Source organism: Grampus griseus (genome assembly GCF_964374135.1).
Source record: "Grampus griseus genome assembly, chromosome: 2".
NCBI classification, from domain to species: Eukaryota; Metazoa; Chordata; class Mammalia; order Artiodactyla; family Delphinidae; genus Grampus; species Grampus griseus.
In genome coordinates, this window is record NC_139018.1 from 91958962 (window position 1) to 91984524 (window position 25563).

At 41.9% G+C, this 25563-nt stretch overlaps 1 protein-coding gene across 3 annotated transcripts in view; it reads right to left on the bottom strand.

Moving 5' to 3' along the window:
- The window catches only part of SHC4 (SHC adaptor protein 4), a gene marked incomplete at its 5' end in the record, with an annotated part of 124300 nt that overhangs the window by 68867 nt on the left and 29870 nt on the right, over positions 1-25563 (bottom strand). For all 3 annotated transcript variants that reach the window (XM_082647513.1, XM_082647512.1, XM_082647511.1), the window contains one exon: positions 21434-21504. In XM_082647513.1, coding sequence (XP_082503639.1) covers positions 21434-21504 — 71 coding nt within the window. The remainder of the gene's footprint in view (positions 1-21433; positions 21505-25563) is intronic.

A 25563-nucleotide genomic window follows, 5' to 3' on the forward strand; every position in this document is an offset into this window, starting at 1 on the left:
TGGGGCTGGACAGGGGTGATGGTTGCACAGCAATGTGAACGTATTTAATGCCCCTGAACTATATAGTGGGCTGGCCAAAAAGTTCGTTCAGGTTTTTGTAAGATGTTATAGAAAAACCCAAACGAACTTTTTGGCCAACCCAATACTTTAAAGTGGTAATTAAGATGGTAAATTTTATTTTATGTGTCTTTTGCCATAACAGAGGAAAAGAGCTACCAAAAATAAAGTAGCTATTACTTTTTTTTACTTGAGACTCTAAGGAGAATCATAGATCTCTCTTCAATAAAAGGCCTATTTATACCAATGTTTCTATTCAATTTTAGAGGGCCCATCCCACCCCTACCCACCGGTCCTCGGCACCATCCCTGGAAAACCATCTGTGGGCCTCTTGGGAATCCACACATCCCAGGTTAAGAACCACCGCTTTAAAATAACCTCTCAAAACTCTCCTTTCTTTGCTGTTATCAGCGTTAGCAAATCTGAAACCCTAGTCAAGGAAGACACATACGTGCTTGCGATATGTTGCCTTTCTTCACAAAGATCTTTTCTTCCCCTCAGACTCCGACCAAGAGATTAACTGTAACATTTTCAAGAACAAATAGTACTTTCAGTGCTTTCCTGGAGTTCCAGACACACCCTCCGACCTAAAGCACTGACTTTACAAATACTGAGAAAAAAGAAAACAGAGATCCTGAATCAGGGATTCCTCACAGGACGGGGGTGCCCCCCACCATCCCAGCTGCTCAAGCAGCCTGCATTTCTGCAGAGCGTCTTGGAAGCTGACGACCATGGGACATTCTCCAGCGAGCAAACATTCAGCAATCGTCCTCTCTTAGACGAGCAAGACTTTTCAGAGTTTAAACGGCTAAAGATTTCCATCCTGGGAGCCTGTACCAGAAAGAGAGAGAGAGAGAGAGAGACCCACGGCACCAACAGTGGTCACTTTGTTTATTGTTTTGCCACATGAGAGGGAAGGGGAGAAGCGGGCTGATGTAAGAGAATGAGAATGCAGTTGAAGATTTGCTTTTAAGCATATAAAACCCTGCCTACGCCATAAGACCAAAAAAAGATATTTTTGTCTGTTTTAACAGAGTCCAAACTAATCACCCAAACAAAGGCACCTTTCTTAATCAACCCCTGGCCACTACAGTACTTAAGAAGTTATAATTTTTCTGTGTCTTTAACTCTTAAACAGTTAAGCTCCTCTGGGAGCAATATTGCCCAATCTTTGTTTTTTAAAATTTGGAAGGCAATATCCTAATCCAAGACAAAGGGGAGCATTTAAGGGAGGATGGGGGCCTGTGGGACAGAATGTTTCCAATGAATGTCAAAATACAGTTCTTCAGGAAATAGGAAAGCCAGAAACTGTGTCACATGAGACCAGGCAAATGGCCCAGCAGAGCAGTTAAAAGCAACTATCCCCATCTCCCAACACACACACACACACACACACACACACACACACACACACACACACACACACACAAACACAAGTGGTTCTGTTTTGTCCAAGAAAACAGAAATAAGAATACATTTTAATCCCAGCAAGAGCCTTTCCAAACTAAAACTCAAAAAACACGTAGGCAGAACAAAGGCACAGGGATTTTCCCTTACTTTTCGTCTCCAACATGAACCCTTAAAGAAATCAGTTAACAATGTCGCAGGGACAAGTTGTCACCTGAATGTCTCAAACTGCTTTCCTATTGATGAATGAGAGGACTCGTAAGTAATTCAGACTCCACATCAGTGTGGTATTACGGTGTTCCAATTGTTCTAGGGAAACTAGTACCTGCTTTTTTGAAATCTTTGCCTTCAGAACATCAAGCCTCAGTGATCTATGTGTTCAATTTTGTTCAGCCTGGTGAAATTAAAGACATCCAAGAATGTGTGCAAGCCCCAGACAGGACACTTTAGAACATGAGCCTGCCTCCATGGCGATAAGCACACAATGAGTGCAGTCAATGCCCCTAGACCAGCAGAAAATGGAAAACTTCAAACTCCCTTTGTGCTATTATCAAGGGGCATCGCCCATGCACTCTGGGAGGGTCGACACAGCCCGTAAAATATATCCTTTCATTTTAGAAATAGGCACTTCAGGTCCCAGATGGTCAAATCAAACCTTTCAGGACTGCCCACAGCATTTACTCTCACATGGACTTATCTCACCACTCCGTTCAACCTGGATTCTATTTAAAATCTGATTATAAAGTACATTTGCAATTCTACCCAACACAAGCCACCATAGAACACAGGTTGTTCTGTCTACTCTGTGATTCTGCCCTTTGGCTCTGATGCAAAGGTTGACCCATCAACTGCACTTTAATGAAGTGAAAGACCATCCCGTCCCCAGGATCGCACCTCCCCTGCAAGTACCTCCCCAGTAAACAGAAATGAAGTGCTGATTTTCTCCTATCCCCACAATGATTTCCTGTAATAGAATCACATATTTCAAAATGCAAACACACCCCCATACTGATGGCTTATACACCCTCAAATATGAAGTGACAACAGAGGAATGGGGTTGATTTCACACAAAACACACTGGAATTGGTAAATCCAAAAGACTGTTCTCCTTTACTTTGGAATAAACTAAAACAACTCTGTTTCAGACAAAATACACTAACATATTATGAAGGCATGTCTTTTGGGGTTAAAGAGTGTACTGATCATACAGTGTGGTCAGTTAAGCACCAAAATTCATTTTTTAAAAAACCAAAACAGATCCAACATAATCACCCACTTTATTCATCGCATTTCACTCCAAATGATGTTTATCTACTTCCAAAAATTAGGCCTATCTTCAAAAAAGGAAGATTTGGTGCCATTTAAGATACTTAAAACAGTTTACCAGAGGTATCTATAGTGTTGAGCAAGACAGTAATGGGTAGAACGAGTGTATGATTTCCACCACTGTTTAAAACAAAAATAACTCCTTTTTTTTTTTTTTTTTTTTTTTGCGGTACGCGGGCCTCTCACTGTTGTGGCCTCTCCCATTGCGGAGCACAGGCTCCGGACGCGCAGGCTCAGCGGCCATGGCTCACGGACCCAGCCGCTCCGCAGCACGTGGGATCTTCCCGGACCAGGGCACGAACCTGTGTCCCCTGCATCGGCAGGCAGACTCTCAACCACTGCGCCACCAGGGAAGCCCCATAACTCCTTCTTTTATGGGCCATTTGGTGTATATACTATAGATTTTATCTGGTAAGTCCATTTTTTTAAAATGTGTGTGTGTGCCTCTGGAAGGAATTAGTAACTGGCTTAGCCAATTGAATCCACTGGTCGGACAACTTTGGCATGCACATCTGCTAAGAATTCACTGAGATAACCATTTAGGTACATGGCGATCAAACTTCAAAGTTCTTAAGAATTAACTGGGATGCTGGTTCAAAATGCAGATTCCTGGGACGGTTCTTGAGATTTTGATTCTATAGGTCTGCAGTTTAACAGCCTCCCAGGTGATTCTGAAGCAGATCAGTTCAAGGACCACACAGCGGATTAGAACTTCTACTTGAACTCACTGCACAGTATGACTGGTTCTGGGCTCTACAGCTTCAACCAGATGGTCGTATTAGTGGATGCTAAGGAATTAGGTCCCCTGCTCCTAGTAGCTACGGTTGGGAAGGCTACACTACCTGCACATTTGATGATGTTCCATTCGGCGAGAAATTTGTATTCAACTTGGTCGATATGCTGGGAAAGATATCTGGTATAATCCTCTCCTGTCCACCCTGTCCCCTTTATCCTGGCTATCTCCTCACGGGAAGGGCTTTCACCAGAGTGCATCTGGAGGTCCTGAACATCTTTGCTCACATGACCCCCTGCACACATGGGTGGTGATAAGTGACCTGCATTCTCTCCCATTTGGCCGCCTGTATGCTGGGAAGCCTAGTCCATCTGCCCCTCGAAATGTATTCATGCTCTAGGCAGTGGTTCTCAACCTGGGCTGCACATTGGGGAAGCACAGGGGAGCTTTAACAAATCCTGATGACTGGGTCTCATCTCCAGACATTCTGATTTAATGGGTGAGGGTGGGACTACTGGGAGTTTTAAAAGCTCCCTCAAGTGCTTCCAACAGAGCTAAGTCAGGTTGAGAATCTCTTCATAGCAGTAGTCAGCATGCCTTTTTATACAGGACCAGAGAGTGAAAATGTCAGGCTTTCAGAGCCATACAGACTGTCGCAACAACTCAACTCTGCAGCTGTAGCTTGAACGGCAGCCACAGACAATACATAAACGAATGGGCATGCTTGTGTGCCAGAAACACTTATGGACACAAATGTGAATGCCATGTAATTTCCACATGTCACAAAATATTCTTCTTTGATATTTTCCCCCCAAACATTTAAAAAAGTCAAAAACCATCCTTGGCTCAAAAGGTGGCAGAATCAAAATCAGGTAGCAGGTGGTTTGCTCACCCTTCCTCTGGAGCCAACCAGAAAGGAATGTAAGAGGCCTTGGGGTCACAGTCAGCCATTAGCTTGTACATGGAAGAAAAAACATTAGAACACAACCTTTTAATCGTCACAGACCAAGATTATTTATACATATTTTGGACTTGGTCTTGCTAAGTATCTTGGTACAGGAAGCTGGGTTTTATGAGAGATGGGTCTTCTACTGTATAAATATAAGGCTTATGGAATTTCTTCTACATACTGTTAATTATCATCTTCCATTCTTTGTTCCTCCTACCAGCATTCAGTGAAGGGAGAGGGGAACTGACATTCTTCTTCTTTTTTTTTTATATCAACTAAGCTTCATTAAGTGACATGATATCATGTACATGATACAGTACAAAGTGCTTGCAGGAATACAGAAATAAAAGTGTAAAATTACTATAAATAATTGTTAAAAGGGAAAAAAGTGGAGCACTTTAATTTATCTATAAGTCTTCTATGATAATAGAATGAAGAAAGGCTCATTGAGTGGCCTCTGCAATCAGACAGCCAGAATTCAAAATCTAGCAGTCTCCTATAAGCTCTATCATGTTAAGCAAGTTTTTTGGGGTTTTTTGTTTTTGTTTTTTTTGCGGTATGCGGGCCTCCCACTGTTGTGGCCTCTCCTGTTGCGGAGCACAGGCTCCGGACGCGCAGGCTCAGCGGCCATGGCTACGGGCCTAGCCACTCCGCGGCATGTGGGATCTTCCCGGACCGGGGCACGAAGCCGTGTCCCCTGCATTGGCAGGAGGACTCTCAACCACTGTGCCACCAGGGGAGCCCCTGAGCAAGTTTTTAAAGCTTTCTATGTCTCAGATTCTTAAATTTATAAAGTGGGAATAATAACAGTGCTTTGAACAATGCTTCAGTAAATGTTAGCCATTATTATTGCTTTATCCTTAAAATGTCTGTCTGCTTTGAGAACTGGGTCTAACCTGCTTTTTACAATACCTAGTACCCAGCAGCGTACTCCATGGTTATAACTGGAATGTTATAAATAATATGTTGTAGAAGAGGTCCAGTTATGTCTATTATGCAAGTAGCAATGGATAGTTCACATTTCTATAAAGGCAGAATGCTTATCTGATTTTCTTTAGATACCCCATGGCACCTGCCTTGGATATACTGAATGTTCAATATGTAAATGTTTAGACAGCTCTATGGCACTGAAACAAAGTACGATCCTTGTCCCCCTGCATAACCCAGATCCCCTTTCAGAACAAAGGTAGTCATTGCCCCTGTTGCTGGAGTGTTCACTGCTAATGGCTCACAGCTGAGTTCCTTCCCCAGAACTTGTCCCTCCTTAAGGCAGTTACCTAGCCCACAGATATGTCCCTCCCCGGAGGCAGTAGGCACCAATGACAAGTCAATACGGGGTTTGAAGGCCCGATCTCTTTACCCACGAGATCTGCTGAAGCCTTTGTTGAGACAGCATCACTATTCAAGCCTCCCCCGCTGCCCCACCAGGTCTAGTCCTGTATCCCTCACTCCCTCAAGTGTTGATTTTGAGACTCTTCCCAGCAAACCTTTTACATTTGACTCTCCATCTCAGAGTCTGTTTCTAGATCCAGCCTAAGTCCTGCTCATGAGCTGCTGCCAGAATTATGCTACTTTACTTTGTCATAAACACTTAACTAGAGGATGCCTTTCCTTTTTAAGAATCTGCGTTGTCACAGCTGACAGTGAAAAAAAAATCAGAGAAAATCCTCGTAAGTGGTTCAGATGATCCAGATCAAAAAGATCCACCCTCGGATTTCCCTGGTGGCGCAGTGGTTGCGAGTCCACCTGCTGATGCAAGGGACACGGGTTCGTGCCCCGGTCTGGGAAGATCCCACATGCCGCGGAGCGGCTGGGCCCGTGAGCCATGGCCGCTGAGCCTGCGCGTCCGGAGCCTGTGCTCCGCGGCGGGAGGGGCCCCAGCAGTGAGAGGCCCGCGTACTGCAAAAAAAAAAAAAAAAAAAAGATCCACCCTCTTATTAATCGAACATACGTGAAAATGCACATTTTCCTAGAGTAGGTGCAGCTCTCACAAGCTCCAACTCATGTTTAAGAAAAGGGGTCAGAGCTGCATTTATTCCATTAGGCATTTCACAGTTTTCCTAAGGAGAATCCTGACGGGAAACAACAAATCTGCCTGGCAGGTGGAGAGACATGCCAACTGTCCTGTATTTCCTTTGGCCACAAAGCTCTCTTTTTATCAAAGAAAAGTCTTTCAGGCTGAGATTAGTTTTTAATGAATTTTGAGTGCTTCCCATTTAGTTCACTCTTCCTAAAAGGAACTGTAACATTGATTTTTCTGGAGATATGTATATATATACATACATACATATATCAGAATTAAAACTCGCTTCTCTGGTATTCCCTAGGCTTTGCCCTTTTCCTTTCTTAAAAGCAAAAATAACCTCCAGATGCTTTTTGGGATTTTCTAGGGATCCACCTTTTCAAAAATAAGGGATTTCCATATGATCCGTGGTCCAACTAAGGGAACTCATTTTGAAACCACTGATAGGGTTCCCTTACACCTGTGGTTCTCAAAGTGTGGTCCCCAGACCAGTGGCATAAGCGACACCAGGAACCTTGTCAGACATGCAAATTCTTGAATTCAAAACTCTGGGAGTGGGGCCCAACCCTCTGTGTTTTAACAAGCCCTCCAGGTGATTGATTCTCTCGTGTGCTGAAGTTTGAGAACCACTGTCTGACACAATTTTTTTTCCTTAGTAGAGATCAGAAAAGGATACTAAAAGTATCCTCACCTACATACTTTTGAGCATCTTTATGAAGGCCCTTCCAGAGAGAACTCACAAACGAGGGATCTGGTATCTTGAACCTAGGACAAATTCTAACCTGAGGTTTGGATGTTTCCTTATTCTGTCACTTCTGGCTTTCAGCATTGCCCTGAGTTTTGTTCCTTAGAATTCTCTCATTTTGACTGAGGCATAGTACACAAGAGTCAGGCAGACCTGATTACTGGTTCCACCACTTATTAACTTACTAGGGGAGTTCCATAATTTCTCTAAGTCTCAGTATTCTCATGCGCAAAATAGGATTACTAGTAATATCTTTTATAAATGTTAACTTTTATGATGCTGACTGTAGCTATTCATTAATAATAAACTGCTCTGTAGACTGCTTCCTAAAAGTTGAAAACCATGTTTGAATCCCTGAACTAGAAAGAGGTTGAAGTACAGCCAGTTCCCTGGGATCAAGAAATCCTTCTCTTCATCTGAATCAACTCCTTGGACCCCAAGGCTCTCTGAATTAAACTGAGTATCTTCAGCGAATTTATTTTCATTCCTTTGTTCAACAATGTATACGAATGGGGTCCATGTGCCAGACGCTCTACCATGGAGCCCGGGACCTGAGTCAATTGTCTAAGAGCTCCTCGTTCTGGAATTTGGTCTAGTTCAGGATGCCAGATTCCATGTTTGTAGAATGTCTAGGTCTTTTCTGCTTTTCTCTACTAGCAGTGACCTTCAAGACCTCCAGAATCATCTAAAGAAATGTGATCTAGGCCTGAAAAGCCCTGAAACCTCTCGGTTAACCAATAAATATTTATTGATCCAACTATGCCCCAATCACTGTGGCTCTGCAACCTATCAGGCCCATGGAATAGGCTTCCAGGGAGAACCTTAAGGCCCAAAGATGATGGATGATGAAGCCCTTGCGATTGACTGCCCCACTGAAAAAGGACCACAGGGACCCAAGGCCTTCTAGGCCAGACACACTCTGGGGCCCACTCTGGACTGTTTTCAGGAAGCGCCTGTACAACCACAGCATTGGTGTTTCCAGGAGCAATGGTTCAAAAGGCCTATTCTATTGCATTGTTAAATTATTCATAGCAGGAGCTGACCACTATGTCCATTAAAATCAAAATTAGAAACCCCGTTTCTTGGTCCTGGAGACATTTACACAGAGTCTAGTTGAAAATGCTTGGGGTGTTACAAACATTCAGTACTGACTTCTAAAGGAAACCGAAGAGGGCCACAAAAGGGAGATACCAGAAAGTATTCTCAACTGAACTCTGCATGGTAGAGAAGGTCTGGGGGAAAAATTACTAAAGCTAAAAATACTGGGGTCACCCCCAAATGCATACGCTTTAACATTCATGCATTTTAAGCTCTGAATTAATTAGCTTCTCCTCAAACTCTTGAGGCCATCCACTATAATCCATACTTAGACATGGACAGATAGCTAACTCTTCTCACTTAGGTCAGTGACTGTGTGTATATTGCCTGTTAGAGAGAGAGAGTGTGTACGTGTGTGTGTGTTCATACAATAATGTCTGCACATCTGTAAGTTTCTATAGATTCATATGGATAAATTAGCAGGCCCTGATTTCAGCTGCAACATATTTTTAGATACCATTTCATAAAGTGGATCACATTTGCCATGGAAAAAATACTGTAATTGGGAGTTTCATGCCTGACCAAGGATTTCTCGGCAAATCAAATATAGATGCTGTAAACAGCCTGTTGTAGAACAAAACTAATGACCATTTTATAAACCTCTATAAATATGTCTAAAACAATGCCCTACATCCTATAAAAAAGGCATAAACATATACAATACCTATACATGTAGTTTCAAAGTTTCTTGAAATATCCAAACACCACTTAAACATACAGCTCAATTGAATTATGTTCAAAAATTAATGCACTAACTATAATAACATCAAACATTTGACTAACAATTTTGCAACCCTTAGATTTTAGTGAAGCATTTGGGGGATGATTTATACATTCCCAATCTTTTTTTTTTAAGGTGTTCGAAGAAATCGATCTATTGTGTTCTTTTCCCTTTGAGGTAGGAATCCATTTTTTACTGCATTTACTACTGCTGTTTTTACAAGCTGTTTTTTCCTCCTCCCAGCAAATGCCCTTCTCAATATATGAGTGTTACAGAACTACCATATTGCCCCAATGCAACTCTGCCCTGGCCAAAGATGAGTGGCTCAGAATTAGGCCCCAATCACCATCCTACCTAGGAATTTGATATTTGGAACTGAGAAAACCAGAGATGGGGAGTCCCTGCACTCCTGCTGCTGAGGCCTCGGCAGCCCTGACCGTATTCTTCTATTGGTTTGATTGTTCACTGATCCTCAGCTTCCAAGAGCTGCCCCAATATCCTTTCAAGAATCCCCCTTTCAGCTTAAGCTAGGCAGAGTCATTTTCTGCTACTTAAAGCCAAAAGACTCTTAATAAATATACCTATGGCAAGTAGATGCACTTACAATTGTTTCTGCCACCTTAAAGCTCAGGTCAAAGCAAGTACTGGTGATGCTTAATGACCTAGAAAATGTGCATAATAAATGATAAAAACACATCACAAATTAATAAGCACCATATAATCTCACTTTAGTTTCCAAACATATGACTGGAAAAACCTTATACCAAACTGTTACTCTTGATTACCTCCAGTGATTTGTCTGTTTTTTCTTTTCTTTTACCCTACTTCCCAATTCCCATAATAAGCCACATTTAATTTTTATAATCAGAAAGAAATAGTGAAAAAGTGTTAAGAATTAGATGTTCCACAGAGACCTGACATCAGCGATGGTAATGATCATAGCCGCGCTGTTCTCTCAGAAGTGATTTTTAAACACAACTCAGGGGAATTCTCTGGTGGTCCAGTGGTTAGGACTCTGTGCTTCCACTGCAGGGGGCCTGGGTTCAATCCCTGGTCAGGGAACTAAGATCCCGTAAGCCGAGAAGCACAGCCAAAAAAAAAAAAAAAAAAAAATGTGGATAAAGATGACTCAGGCTTGCCTTTACTGCCTGAATTGTCTCCCAGCATCTTAGTCTATTCACAGCTATAAGAGCAGTTACTTCGCTTCAAACCAAAGCAATGTCACTAGGAAACATTAAGTGCCGTAGGGACAGGATTTGGTTTAAGAATACCTGGGTTTGAGCCCAGCAAAAGAGCTGTGTGGTCTTGGGATAGTCACTTATCTTCTCTGAGCCTCAGCTTCCCCCTGCTCAAAATGGGGAATTACAGTGCCTTCTCTCAGGGTGATTGTGTGGTTCATAAGAAAACATGAATGTAAAAGCCCTGGGCAAGTGAAACAAATGTCAGCTGTTGTTAACTACCCTCGCCTCTTGTCCTGCAGCAGCCCTCTCCACCAGTGTGGTTTCTGGTTGGGTTTCCCAGTCAAGAAGTTAGAAGTGGCCACTAGGCACTCCTTCCCTAATACTCTCAGCTGTGGCACCTGCTAGACAATAGGCCCTGATGCTTCAGTTATCCTTCTCTTACTGGCTTTGCACCTTTTCAGCAAAATAAACAGACAACATTGAATACTTCAAAAATATAACTCATCTAGTGACTGATACTTTTCAAAAATCGTGGTAAAGCATACATACATAAAATTTACCATTTTAACCATTTTTATGTGTACAGTTCAGTGGCATTAAGTATTGATACATTCATATCGTTGTGCAATCAGTACCACCATCCAGTTCCAGAACTTTTTCACCTTCCCAAACTGAAACTCTGTACCCATTAAGTACTAACTCCCTCCCCTTATAACCCCTGGCAACCACCATTCTGCTTTCTATCTCTGGATCTGACTACTCTAGGCACTTCATATAAATGAAGTCATACAGTATTGATCTTTTTGTGACTGACTTATTTTCTTAGCACAATGTCCTCAAGGCCTGCAGTGTGCTGAATGTTTGTGTCTCCCCAAAATTTGTGTGTTGAAATCCTAACCCTCCAAAGGTGATGGTACTAGTAAGTGGGGCTTTGGGGAGGTAATTAGGTCATGAGGATGGGGCCCTCATGAAGGAGATTAGTGCTCTTATAAAAGAGGTACCACAGAGCTATCTAGCCCCTTCTGCAACGTGAGGATACAATAAGTCTGTGATCCAGAAAAGGGCCCTCACCTGACCATGATGGCACCTTGATCTCAGATATCCCAACTCCAGAGCAGTAAGAAATAAATATCTGTTGTTTATAAGCTACCTAATCCATGGTATTTCATTATAGCAGCCCAAATGCACTAAGACAAGGTTAATCCATGTTGTAGCATGTGTCAGAATTTCCTTTTTTTCAGCTTTACTGAGATATAATTGACAAATAAAGTCATAATATATTTAAAGTGTACAACATGATAGTTTGATAGATGTGTTCATTGTGACAGAATTCCCAAAATCAAGTTGACTAGCACATGCATCAGCTCACACATTTGCCTTTGTGTGTGTGTGTGAGAATACTTAAAATCTACTCTCTTAACAAATTTCAATACAGTATTATCAACTATAGTCACTATGTTATACATTAGATCATCAAACCTTAATCATCTTATAACTGAAAGTTTGTTCCCTTTAACCAATATCTCTCCATTTCCCCACCTGCCCTCCAGCCCTTGGCAACCACCATTCTACTCTCTGTTGCTATGAGCTGGACTTTTGCAAAAAAGACTACACGTATTAGTGATATTATGTAGTATTTATTTTTCTCTGTCTGGCTTATTTCACTTAGCATAATGCCCTCAAGGTTCATCTGTGTTGTCACAACTGGCAGGATTTCTTTCTTTTTTAAGGTTAATATTCCATTGTATGTATATACCATGTTTTATTTATATACCATGTTTTTTTTATACCATGTTTTATTGATCAGTGGATACTTGGGTTGCTTCCACCTTTTGAGTTTGTGAATAATGCCGCTATGAACATGTGTGTACAAATATCTGTCTGAATACATGCTTTCAATTCTTTTAGATACATACACAGAAGTGGAATTGTTCGATCATATGGTAATACTATTGTTAACTTTTTAGGAACTGCCATATTGTTTTCCACAGCAACTGCACCATTTTACATCACCACCAGCAATGCACAAGAGTTCCAATTTCTCCACAACCTTGCCAACATTTATTTTCTAGTTTTTTGTTGTTTTTGGTTTCTTTTTTAATAATAGCCATTCTAATGAGTGTGAAGTACTATCTCGTGGTGGTTTTTATTTGCATTTCCCTAATGATTATTGGTGTTAAGCATCTTTTCATGTGCTTATTGTCCATTTGTGTGTCTTCTTTGGAGAAATGTCTATTCAAGTCCTTTGCCCAGTTTTTAATAGGGTTGTTTGGTTTCCTGTTGTTGAGTTGCAGGAGTTCTTTACATATTTTGAATATTAATTCCTTATCAGATATGACTTAAAAATATTTTTTCCATTCTGTGGTTGCCTTAGTAACTGTACTTCTTGGCCTCACCTGTGCTCATTCAAATAGTAACTGCACCTGCATGTGAGAGACATTGTGCTAATGACTCTAAGGAAAAGGTGCCCTTGACTTTCACACCCTCTCTCTGTGGGTTTGACTCTGTCATGCTATCAGAATCCTTCCCAACTGCTTGGGAACTTTTTTTTTAAATAAATGTATTCATTTATTTATTTATTTTTGGCTGCATTTGGTCTTCATTGCTGCACGTGGGCCTTCTCTAGTTGTGGCGCACGGGAGCTACTCTTCGTTGCGGTGCACAGGCTTCTCATTGTGGTGGCTTCTCTTGTTCTGCAGCACAGGCTCTAGGTGCGCAGGCTCAGTAGTTGTGGTGCACGGGCTTAGCTGCTCCGCGGCATGTGGGATCTTCCCGGACCAGGGCTCAAACCCTTGTCCCCTGCATTGGCAGGCGGATTCTTAACCACTGCGCCACCAGGGAAGTCCCAGCTTGGGAATTTTTTTTTAATTACTGTATCTTTGAAGACTTCTAAAAGGAATTTAATTGGCTATTTCATCTCAGATACCTGAGAAGTGAGATCTCAGTCCTAACGAGGTTGTGAGGAACTGGGAGTAGCGTAGCTTGAAGCTAGCAGAGGTGGTGACTGTCCACACGTTCAGACACACGCCACACAAAACCTCCATGAGGGCTCCCTGACGTCCCCACGTGTGTGGGAGGAAGTACGTCCACTCACACCGGTGCCTGCCGAGGAGGATTTGACTGTTATGTGTTGTAACTGTTCTCACCAGCTGATAAAGGTCATAAGCCTTGGCCCTGGGACCCCAGACCCTTCTTGGGGTCTTTACATTCCTTCCTGACCAATCAAAACTTGTTTTATCCAACCACGTACATTCTGCCTCAGCAAGTGCTCGTTTTCAATTTTTAGCATGACCACTATGAACTAGAACTGTAACATTCTTGATTTTTTTTTTTTTCCTTGCCACTCTTCTCAGTAAATGTCTTCGCTGGGGGATGTTCCCTTGCCTGGCAAGTTAATAAACTCGGCCCTTTATCCCCGCTGTCGTGTCTTTACTTTGCTTGCCATGTGAGCTGCAATCCCACACTTCACTGCATGGTCTCCTCACAGGTCAACACAGAATCCACACACCAGATGCCGGACAGTTACTCCAAGTTTTACACTGATACATTCATCCATGCAGAGCTCCAATCAGTCTCATTCATACATTCCTCAGGAACTTTACATAAATGCCAGCCTATTTTCAGACAAATTGATATCTTAATTTAGCCATCTAGCATGCAGATAGTTGACCTCTACAGAATACTTAAAACTTTCCCTCCTGAGGTTCACATTTCTTATAAAGCTCATCCATGGGACTTTAGGTAAATGTTCAGCTGCATCTTGGATCTGCTTTGCATCTAATAGTTGCTAACACCCAAGACACACACACACACACACACACACACACACACAGAGAGAGAGAGAGAGAGAGAGAAGTATGCATTTGCCTCTGAAGAGCTGCCTTTAATGTCCTGTTGAAGCCAAAGAATCAAAATTTCAAGACAGTGAATTAAATTTGCAGAATCAGGGCTCAGGAGCAGTAACATTCCAAACAGGAAACTACTCCAATTACAACATCCTCTGAATTATGATCTCTGCTTCCTTGCTGCTTTACCTACTACCGGTCTCCCCAACAGCCTGCTTACTGTCTACAGCAGCAGTTCCAAAAAACACTACTCAGGGTTTTCTTCCCCCGTGGAATGGAATGGGGGCAGATCCCTTATGATCAGCTGGAGAAAATGAATCTGAAGCCAGGACCCCAAAAGGAAGCGCTCACCACTCGTTCTCTAACCACTCCCCACTTCCTTCACAGACCCCCACCCCCAAAGGGGTGGCCATCACAGGAATGAGGCTAATCACACACCAGGAATTGCTGCTTCCCAGCTGTCCTGGAGCCTGGCATGGACAGATCCTGTGCTGGGTGCTTTGCGCTTAGCCTGGCTGATTCTATTACCATGTATGAGTTACAAATGTAAGGCAATAAATACAGGAAGAGGAGAGTGTAGTGAGACAATGATCTGGAGGTTCCTCCCACCAGCAGTGTGCCCTGCCCTTGGGGTAAATTATGTCCTGGGGTGATGAACTAAATGTTCCCTCCACGTTTCCTATGAAGTTCTGTTCTTCAGGGTTGAAAACCAAGCCCTGTCCCACCAGCTCTACTTATTGCATTTACCCTGACGTATAATTTATTCTTCCTTGAGTATCAGAGGCAGTTTCCCACCAAGACACAAAGAGGCGTCCTTAGTGGCAAAGGGAAGATCTTTTCTTCTTTGCATGATGTGGGTGCTTATGCAAGGGAGGGAGTGGGCTTTAGGTTTTCGTGACATGATTTCTTGTGTGTGTGTGTGTGTGTGTGTGTGTGTGTTTCAGATCAAATGAGGTTTTTGTTTTCTTTATCTTTGTTTTAAAAATCACAATGAATGGTAATTAGATTTATCATGGTGATCAATTTGAAATGTATAGAAATATCAAATCACTATGTTGTATACCATAAATTAACATAATGTTGTAGGTCAATTACACGGCAAAAACAAACAAACTCATTAAAAAGGTCAGATTTGTGTAGAACTACCATGTGACCCAGCAATCCCACTACTGGGCATATACCCTGAGAAAACCGTAATTCAAAAAGAGTCATGTACCAAAATGTTCATTGCAGCTCTATTTACAATAGCCCGGAGATGGAAACAACCTAAGTGCCCATCATCGGAGATATGGATAAAGAAGCTGTGGCACATACATACAATGGAATATTACTCAGCCATAAAAAGAAACGAAATTGAGCTATTTGTAATGAGGTGGATGGACCTAGAGTCTGTCATACAGAGTGAAGTAAGTCAGAAAGAGAAAGACAAATACCGTATGCTAACACATATATATGGAATATAAGAAAAAATAATATCATGAAGAACCTAGGGGTAAGACAGGAATAAAGACACAGATCTACTAGAGAAGGGACTTGAGGATATGGGGAGGTGGAAGGAAGGGTAAGCTGAGACAAAGTGAGAGAGTGGCATGGACATATATACATTACCAAACGTAAAATAGCTAGATAGTGGGAAGCAGCCGCATAGCACAGGGAGATCAGCTCGGTGCTTTGTGACCACCTAGAGGGGTGGGATAGGGAGGGTGGGAGGGAGGGAGACGCAAGAGGGAAGAGATATGGGAACATATGTATATGTATAACTGATTCACATTGTTATAAAGCAGAAACTAGCACACCTTTGTAAAGCAATTATACTCCAATAAAGATGTAAAAAGAAAAAAAAAGGTCAGATTTGTCGATAGGAGAGGCTGAAGGTGGAGGGAGGGGAATTAGAGAAAGGGAGTCAAACGTACAAACTTCCAGTTATGAGCTAAGTAAGTACTAGGATGTGATGTACAACATGATAAATATAATTAACACTGCTGAGTGTTATATATGGAAGTTGTTAAGAGATCAAATCCTGAGTTCTCATCATAAGAAAAACATTTTTTATATTTCTTTAATTTTGTATCTGTATGAGATGATGAATGCCCAGTAAATTTACTGTGGTGATCATTTCATGATATATGTAAGTCAGATCATTATGCTGTACACCTTAAACTTATACAGTGCTGTATATCAATTATATCTCAATAAAACTGGAAGACAAAAATAAAAATAAATTATGAAAGAATAATCTTAAGAAATTAAAGAAAGAACAGCATAAAACAAACTTAAAAAGGAGGAAAGATATACTGAAGATAAAGAAATAAATGAATTAGAAAATCAAAGACCAAGTAGATTTGAATAATAAAAACGAAACCTGGTTCTTTCAAAAGAGCAATAAAATAAACAAACCTCTGGCAAATCTGATTTTAAAAGATCACACAAACAAATCAGAAATGTTGAAGAGGGCATAATCACATATACAGAGGCTATGTGAAAATTAGATGAGAAAACTATGGCTAACATTATGTGACAAATTTGAGAAATCAAGATAAAATGCCCAACTTTGGGGGTAAAATCACCCCAAAATTATCTTACCAAGGATAAAAGAAAATTGAAAAGACTAATAAAAAAGAAGATTTGACAATGGAGGTAAAAATCTAACAAGCTCAGAGAGTTGTTTGGGCTAGTTCCAAAGACTTTTATAGTAGCAGATAATTCCAACATTGTTTAAATTGTGGCAGAGCACAGAAAATATAGAAAGGTTCTGCAATCATTCTTATGAGGCTAACATATTCCTGAAACCAAAATTTCGTAAGTATAGTTCAAAAAAGAAAACTCACTTAAAATAAGGATGCAAACATTTGAAATAAAATTTTAACAAGTTGTATGTAACTGCTACCTATGATGACATGATAATTAAGAAGGGTTTACAGCAGGAATTCAATGATTGTTCATATTATAAAACTTATTAATGCAGTTCTCTACAATAATAAATTAAAGGGAAAAGTATCATTTAACCATCATGACATATTAAAACAGTGCCAAAGAGCAAAATTTCCTAATCCTGGAGCCTTAACCTGAAATTCCATCTTCACATCTATTAGCTGTGTGACTTTGGGCAAGTTACTAAATCTAAATTTCATCTCCTCGTTAGTAGAATGAGAGTTTCTAATAGAGATAATCTTAGTAAAAGTTTTGAGTTCCCACTCTCCCCAAAAAATTAAAAAATAAAAATCATGTTGAGAACATTTTTATAGGAGAGAGGAATGACTATGTCATCCTTAGTATGATTTTCATTTTCCCCTTCTCCTATTTCCTTTTGATATTGTTTTCCAGACATTCTGAAGACAACCATCACTGTGAGCCTTTGTCTTCCTAATCATCTTGTTTCTCTTTTCTATCAGGAAAAACCTCCTCCTTTGCCCTTTTGCATGAACACTAGATTAATAAAAATGAAGATGTGGTCCTAAACCAGTCAAGTGGATAAATGCCTGGGTGAGAATTAGTGGATAAATCTGGAGTCAAAGAAGTGTGATGAGAGCTTTGGAAAGGATGTAATCCAGGGAACTGCCGACAAAGTACGTGACCTCCTTGTCCTTTTCTTTTTCTCTGCTCTGAGTATTCTCTGTGCTCTAGAGGTCCTATGGATTCAGCCCTCAAACAATTGGCAGAAAGGTTCCTCATAATGAGAAGAATTTGACTCCATCTTTGTCCTCTGTTTCAAACACTGACCGAACTGCTGTATCTTAACCATGGCTCCTCCTTTATTATCAGGAATTTCATGTTGCCGTCTGTCTATTAACTGGAACAATGTACTAACTAGTAGAGACATGGTAAGATCAATTAACATAGGTAGGACATCAGCCTGAATACACCTGTTTGTATGCGTAGTGGCAATTAGCTACATTAGTTTATCAGCAGTCACACCTGATTAATCTTCTGCTTGATGGTAAATGTCAGGAGATACCTGTGGTCACACAAAATAAAGATCTTTCTTATAGAATTCTAACTGGTCCATTGAATTTTTTTCTTGGGTTAAGTAGGATTATGAGTTAAATGAAACTTTGTGAATATGTGAAATTCAAATTGTAAACTATTTGAAACCTGAATCAACAGTTATATATTAATGATATCTTAGGCAATTGGGAATAGAGCAACTTGAATAGTGGCTGAATGTGAATACATACGGTAAGTTGAGAAAAGAAAGGAGGAGATAAAGAAGGAAAAATTAAGAGAAGGAAGAAGAGTAAATGTTTGCGAAGTAGGGTGGGAATTAGAGGTTTATGGAAAGTGAGCCACCTCAGGCTTCCACAAATCTGCCCAGAGCACAATTTGCCATGCCTGAATCTCATACAGACACATCTAGAAGGAATAGTATCCAGGTACTATGCCAGACACCTTCCCTTAGATCTGTACATTAGTCATGAACCGAATCTTCATGGCAGAGAAAGGAATAGTCTTTTACCATTTACTAAACAGTAGGAAAATACAGACTGACAAATTCATAAAGATGTTTTAAAAATAGAAATCAGGAAGTTAGGATTAACATATACACACTACTATATAAAAAATAAATAATCAACAAGGACCTACCGTATAGCACAGGGAACTCTACTCAATACTCTGTAATAAGCTATATGGGAAAAGAATCTGAAAAAGAATAGATACAGGTATATGTATAACTAAATCACTTTGCTGTACACCTGAAACTAACACAACATTGTAAATCAACTATACTCCAATATAAAATAGAAATTAAAAAAATAAAATAAAAAATAAAAACAGTAACAAAAAATAGATACATGGATGGGAGGGAGGATATCAACTAGTATATGGTTCTTCTGCAGAACAATCTAGCAATACAGATCTAAAGCCTTCAAAATATTTATATTGTTTGACCTAGTGATAAACCTTGAAGACATTATGCTAAATGAAATAAATTAGTCACACAAAAAACAAACACTATATAACCCTACTTATATGAGGTACCTACAGTAGTCATATTCATAGAGACAGAAAGTGGAATGGTGGTTGCCAGGGGCTGGGGGAGAAGGGAATAAGAAGTTATTATTTAATATACAAAGTTTCAGTTTGAAAAGATGAAAAAGTTCTGGAGAGGGATGGTGGTGGTGTTTGCACAACAAGATGAAACGCACTTAATGCCACTGAATTGGACACTTAAAAATGGTTAAAATGGTAAAGTTTCTGTTATACGTATTTTACCACAATTAAAAATTCTTCTGAATATTTAGCAACAGGAAAATGGCCAACATGGGAGAAACAGTAGCAAATATTTTTCAGATTTTCTACAAAAATCACTGTAAGCACATGTAAGGAAGAGAAGATCAGAAGGTTATTCCAAAGCACAAAATGTTAGTAGACATTATTTCCAGGTGAGATTATGAGTGATTTCCTTTTTCATATTTATCTGTATTTTCTAAATGTTCTAAGTAAATATACAGTATATTTATAACTAGATAATAAAATAAAATTTAAAAGCCCACCTACTACATCTCTATCCTCTTACCCTGCTTCATCATTATAGTAATGGCACTTATTACTACCTGAAAGTATATTGTCTCTTTATTTGTTTCCTTGCCATAGTCTGTTTCCCCAGGTAGAATGTAAGTTCTCTGAGGTCAGAGGCATCTGCATCCTTTATTCTTGAAGAGTTTCAGGCACTTAATGAGCACTCCATAAATACTCAAGTGAAAGAGAACAAGTCAAAATGAATGGATGAGGGAATGAACAGAAAATCAGTCATCCTCAAGTATGGACAGTGGCATTCCTTTCTCCTGTATCCCCACTCCAGTCACCTGGGGTAGTGACCCTCTTCCTCCCACCTGTAACCAGCTTAGGATTGCAGGAAGGGCTTTCTCCAGATTAAGCATCATCAGAATGAAATAAAACCTGAAATGTGTCCAAATTAGGGCTAAGAGAGTAGGAAGTAATCTAGAAACCCTCTCGCTTAAAGGATAGTTGAAGGGCCTGAGAAGGTGAAAGAAAAGGCTTAAAAGGGAGGGAAGATGTAGCCATTTCCAAACCCTGGAAAGTAGTCAGGTGGACTCATGCATTTACTCCATAAATATCCATTGAGCCCCTTCCGGGTGCCAAGGACTGAAATAGGCACCAAGAATACAGAAAAAAAAAAAAAGAAAAATAGAATTAGATTTCATCTGTTTAACTCCTGAGGGAATACCAAGGATTGGTGAGAAATTTGGAAAGACAGATTTGAATGCATTGTAAACAAAAGAGTCCACAATAGCATTTCTGAAAGATCATTTCATGGAACCCCAGAGATACACGGAATGTTCATTTATGTTACATAAAAAAAAGAATTCTGGGGCCAAACAAATTTAGAAAATCTCAAGATGAAGTTAGTGCTTTTTCAACTATAGCACAGGACTTCTCAGGGTCTTTAATACTGTACATCATTGTAAACTGTGACTCTCCTAAAGAGCGTATGATTCCTTTCCCCAAACCTTTTGGTCAAGAGGACAATTTTTCAAGGCCTCGGACTTCCATAAGATGAGCATTAGGAAAACTTATCCTCTCTTCATAATGAGAACATTCACCTGTGGAAACGGTGGCCTGTGACCATGGATGCAGACAGGCACTGCAGCTTGCCCCTGAGACACATACTGGCACCGCACACCGCAGATGCCCAAGTCTTCATCCTGAATCACTCCTATAAATCCAGTCCTCTCACCTCACAACTTTCCCAGTTACCAGTTCCAGCACTCAATTATTCCCCTTTCCATCCTTGCTTTGAACCTGGCCTTAAAGAACCATGCCTTGTGTTTCTGCTTCTGACTTGTGCTCTGTGTAATAATGATTCTGGTTCTTTCCCTAAGCTGCCGGGGGCCACCCTGGGTAAGGGTCCCCGGGTTCAACTCTTTCATCCAGCTCACCTTACATGGAGGAGGGAGACCCAGACAAGGAGTAAGAGTTTCTTGTGTCAGGGATGCTATAAATGGGGAGATCTTGGGCTTGCTGATGTGGAAAGTTTTTCCCTGTTCTTATTTTCGGCTACTTCTTCGACAGGTCTGAGATTCTGTAATGTCCTATTTCTAGACATTATTTTAAATACATTTAGTATCTGGGAAACCAGCTATCTCTCTGACTACATCATCTTGTCAGTTCTCAAATGAAATGCAGATGCTCCGCCACACAACTGAGAAACCTTTCACGTGATGAGGCAAAGCTACTCATCGAAGGCCACTGGGCTTTGGTGTACCTTCCAGCCTTATGTATAAAAACCCACGATGCCTTTGAAACCTTGCATGAAATTCCTGTGGGGAGAAACTCTTGTGACTTTAGATTATAGTCCTCAAAGTCTGTCCCAGTTTTGTTCTCTTACCTTGTAACTTGGGTTCTCATTCCAAAATCCAGTGACCTCATTGATTGCAGCACCTCAATACAGCCCATGTACTGGAATAAGAAAAGAAAAAAAAGAACAAGTAGGAAAAAATAGCACAAAGATAGCTCTTAGCTTCAGAGTGATTTCCTGGGAAACACCGTAAATCAGCCCCTGATATCAAATTACATTTGCACACTCAGCCTACCATTGATATTTCTGACCATTAATGGACACAGGCCTTCAACCGCAGTTCAGTTATAACACATCAGCTGAATCCAAAATATGATATCAGGAATACAGCTGTCATCCCTGACCAACGTGAGCTCAGAGGTTAAGAGCTTGGGCTCTGGGGCCAGACCATGTGAATCTGTATCCTGGCTCTACCAGTTGTTAGTTATGGAACCCCAGCAAGTTACTCAACTTCTCTGCATCTCAGGTTTGCCACAGTAACGTGGGGATACAATCAGAATTGTTGTGAGAGTAAAATTATTTCCTACAGGTGTTCTAAGAGCAGTGCCTGATACATTCATGCGCTCAGAGATCAGAGGAAGCAACACTAAAGGTAATACAAGAATATCAAATCTTCTAGGGAGATAAAATAACATATAAGTGCAGATAATACAGGACAGTAATATAGGAAGGTCTTATTTTTTTTTGCAAGATCATTTATTTATTCAGAGGGTTCAAGGGAAAAAAAAGTCACGTCCTACACCAGGAATGAGTACATTTAGCTTGAACATGGAGTATTGGAAAAGGCATTGAAACTTATAAAGCTAAAAGATGGTTTATATTTAATGTGGCAGCAGCGGGAGCCATCAGGCTGCTGGAAAGACAGTGATGGGATCGTCTGTGTTTGAGGAGCTTTAATGTCAGTAGCAGTATGAAGGTGGGTTCACAGCGAAGAAAAAGTGAGGATGCTCCTGTCGAGAGGGAAGTAATGACAGCTCACACTGAGGAGGGATGGTGGCAGTAGGAAGGAGGGGACAAATTCAAGTCACATCATAGAAATAGAGACTACACCATTCGGCAGTTGATTTGATCTAGAGAATAAGAGAGAAGGATGAGTCAAGAATGACTCAGATGTTTCCAGCCAGGGTAACAGAGGGAACAGTGATTCCATTAACAGAAACAGGAAAGCCAGGAGAGGGGAAGATGAGTTGGTTTAGGACCCACTGACTGAAAGACACTGGTGGGGTATCCAGGAAATTACAAGCTGATAGTTGAAAATTGGATTCTGGAATCATGCAGAGGCATTAAGTGTAGGGACTTAGTAGTCTTCTGTGTAGCTTTGCCAGGTGAGGCAGTGGGAGTAATCCTCTTAGCAGGGCCTCAGTTGACGAGGGAGAGTGTTTCTCTGAGAATGAGCTCGGAAATGTTATGAGAGCCAAGTGGTCTGATTGAAAGTGATCTGTAGGCTCCTTGGAAAAGATCTGCTTCCTGTTTAGCTTTCCTCTGGAAGCCTTGCAGCCTCCCTCTGCTTGTGGAAAGATGGCAGGAGCTGGGGGTGCCTCCCCAGATACTTCTTGCAGTATTTCTCAGCGAATTCTACAGATTTCACATCCTAAGAGGAGGTCAGTGCACCAAGTATTGCCTAGAGCCTCGTGCAGGGTAGAGCGTGCTGGCCAGGACAATTACCTGGCCATTCTCAGCCAGAGTCCTGTTCATCACATCCCTCCTGCGGGATCTAGTATTGAGAAAAAATTTTTTTTAATATTTTATTCTGTCCCAATCACATTTAACATCCCAAGGCTTGAGTACCTCAAGGAAGTAAGCGATGTCTAGAGATTTCTGTTCAATAAACCATTAGACGTAATAGGAAAGGAAAGCTAGATGTAGCACGGTATTAAGCCCATCTCAAAACTGTCATGAGGGCTTCCCTGGTGGCACAGTGGTTGAGAGTCCGACTGCCGATGCAGGGAACACGGGTTCGTGCCCCGGTCCGGGGGATCCCACATGCCACGGAGCGGCTGGGCCCGTGAGCCATGGCCGCTGAGCCTGCACGTCCGGAGCCTGTGCTCCGCAACGGGAGAGGCCACAATAGTGAGAGGCCCGCGGACCGCAAAAAGCAAAACAAAACAAAAAACTGTCATGCAAGGAGATTGCAAGGGTCCAAGCTCCATGTTGAGAGTGGACTGAAAAGAAAGTTTTCCTATCCTCATTGGCTGCTCTGGCTTTTCCTGCCTTTCCGTGTCTCCTTCCATTCCAGAACTTAGCACCTGCTCCCCTATTTCCTGCATCCCTCAACCTGGAAAGAATGGGCTCCCCACACAGGTCGGGGAACAGGTCTAGACTATCCTCCAATCCCCCCAGGAAGCCTTGTTGGTGCAGAGGTGGGTGTCATCTTTCCCTTCAGCTGTAAATTTTCAATTTAAGACCAGGTGATACAGCCTATCCAGGTACAGTTTTCGAAAACGTGACAAAGCACCTCCAGTTTTCACACTCAGCCAGAGTGATTTTTAAAAAATGAATATCAGGGCTTCCCTGGTGGCACAGTGGTTGAGAGTCCGCCTGCCTTTGCAGGGGGCGCGGGTTTGTGCCCCGGTCTGGAAGGATCCCACATGTCGCGGAGCGCCTGCGCCCGTGAGCCATGGCCACTGAGCCTGAGCGTCCGGAGCCTGTTGCTCCGCAACGGGAGGGGCCGCGGCGGTGAGAGGCCCGCGTACAGCAAAAGAAAAAAAAAAAAAAGAATATCAGGCCATGTCCCGCCATTGCTTAAAACCTCTGGCATTTATTATCAGAACAAACTTGTTGCCATAAACACTTAAACGCTGTGTTTTCTGACCCCTGTTTACCCCTCCAACTCCATCTGTGTCACTCTGCCCCTATGCACTTTGCTGCCACATTGGCTTTCCTTCTATTCCTCAAATACACCCAACGCTTTCCAAATACAAGGCCTTTGCACTTGCTGTTCCATTGCCAGCTCTGCCTAGCTCTTCCCCCACTGCACTGCAGGACTAACTCCTTTTTGTCCTTCAGGTTTTAATTCAAATGTCACTGCCTCAGAGGCCCCCTCCTGTCACCCTTCATCACAGTCCCTCATTTGTCATTTCATGCCACTATCAGGTTTACTTGTCAATTTGCTTGTTTGTTACCTGTCTTCATTCCCTTGGCCATAAGCACCGTAAGAGTAAGAACCATGATCGCCATGGTATTTCCAACACCCGGGACAACGCCTGGGCCACAGCGAATGCTATAGAGTTTGCATCCAACAAATACTGGATGAAAGAGTGGAGAAAGCTTCTACTGTTCAGCTCCAACATGAGCTTTAAAATGAGCAGAGAGAGATGAAGGTCTGACTGTTCTCCCCATCCTGGGGGATGAGTGAGGAGGACAGAACTGAGGACTCAGAAAGAGACTCAAGAGGAAGGTGGGAAGAATAGGCCCAACTCCCCAGGTGTTCCAGGGCTGGGGGGTGTGGTCGTGGGGAGCGCCCTGAGCGATAAAGTTGATGGTGGGGACTCCAACTGGGAGGAGAGTAGGCTGCGGATCTGAACAGGATGCGGAGAAAGAGGCAAAAAAATGTCAGCTGGGACAGAAATGCTCCAAGGCTGATGAAGCTCAACAGCGAGGGAGGGTGTCAAATGGTGCCGTCCTCAGCCCAGTGAAGTGAAGCACCCATGGTGGGATTCTGGTTAACGATGCGGAGAGGGGTTTCTCGTAGAGAGTGGGAGAGCAAGTCAGGGAGGAGGGGAATCTTCCAAGGTTTTGTTCTTAATCACCTCATGCCCTTCCTTCTGAGGCAGCCCCAGGCATTGCTTCCGATCCCCGCCCCTTCCTCGAAACCTGTTTTGCTTCACACGCTTGTCTGTCATCAATGGCACACCTGCTGCCAACCTCCCTGTGCTAAACGTGAATCCTAGCCTGAGGTGATCGTGACAATAAGCACATTCCCCGCCGACCCTGGGCACATGAGGAAGAAGCCACTCTGGGCAACGTGAAGGGAGAAAAGCAATGCCTGATTTTTTCCACAATGACCCTGAAGCCCAGATGCAGCTGGTCTTCCCTTTGACTCATTCAGTCCATTCCACTCCGAAACCATCGCTGTGTGGAAGCAGAGAGAGGGCAGTGCGTGAAAAGAATCTGTCTGCATCTCCATTCAGGTACCTGATGACTGCCCAAGCGGAAAGCGG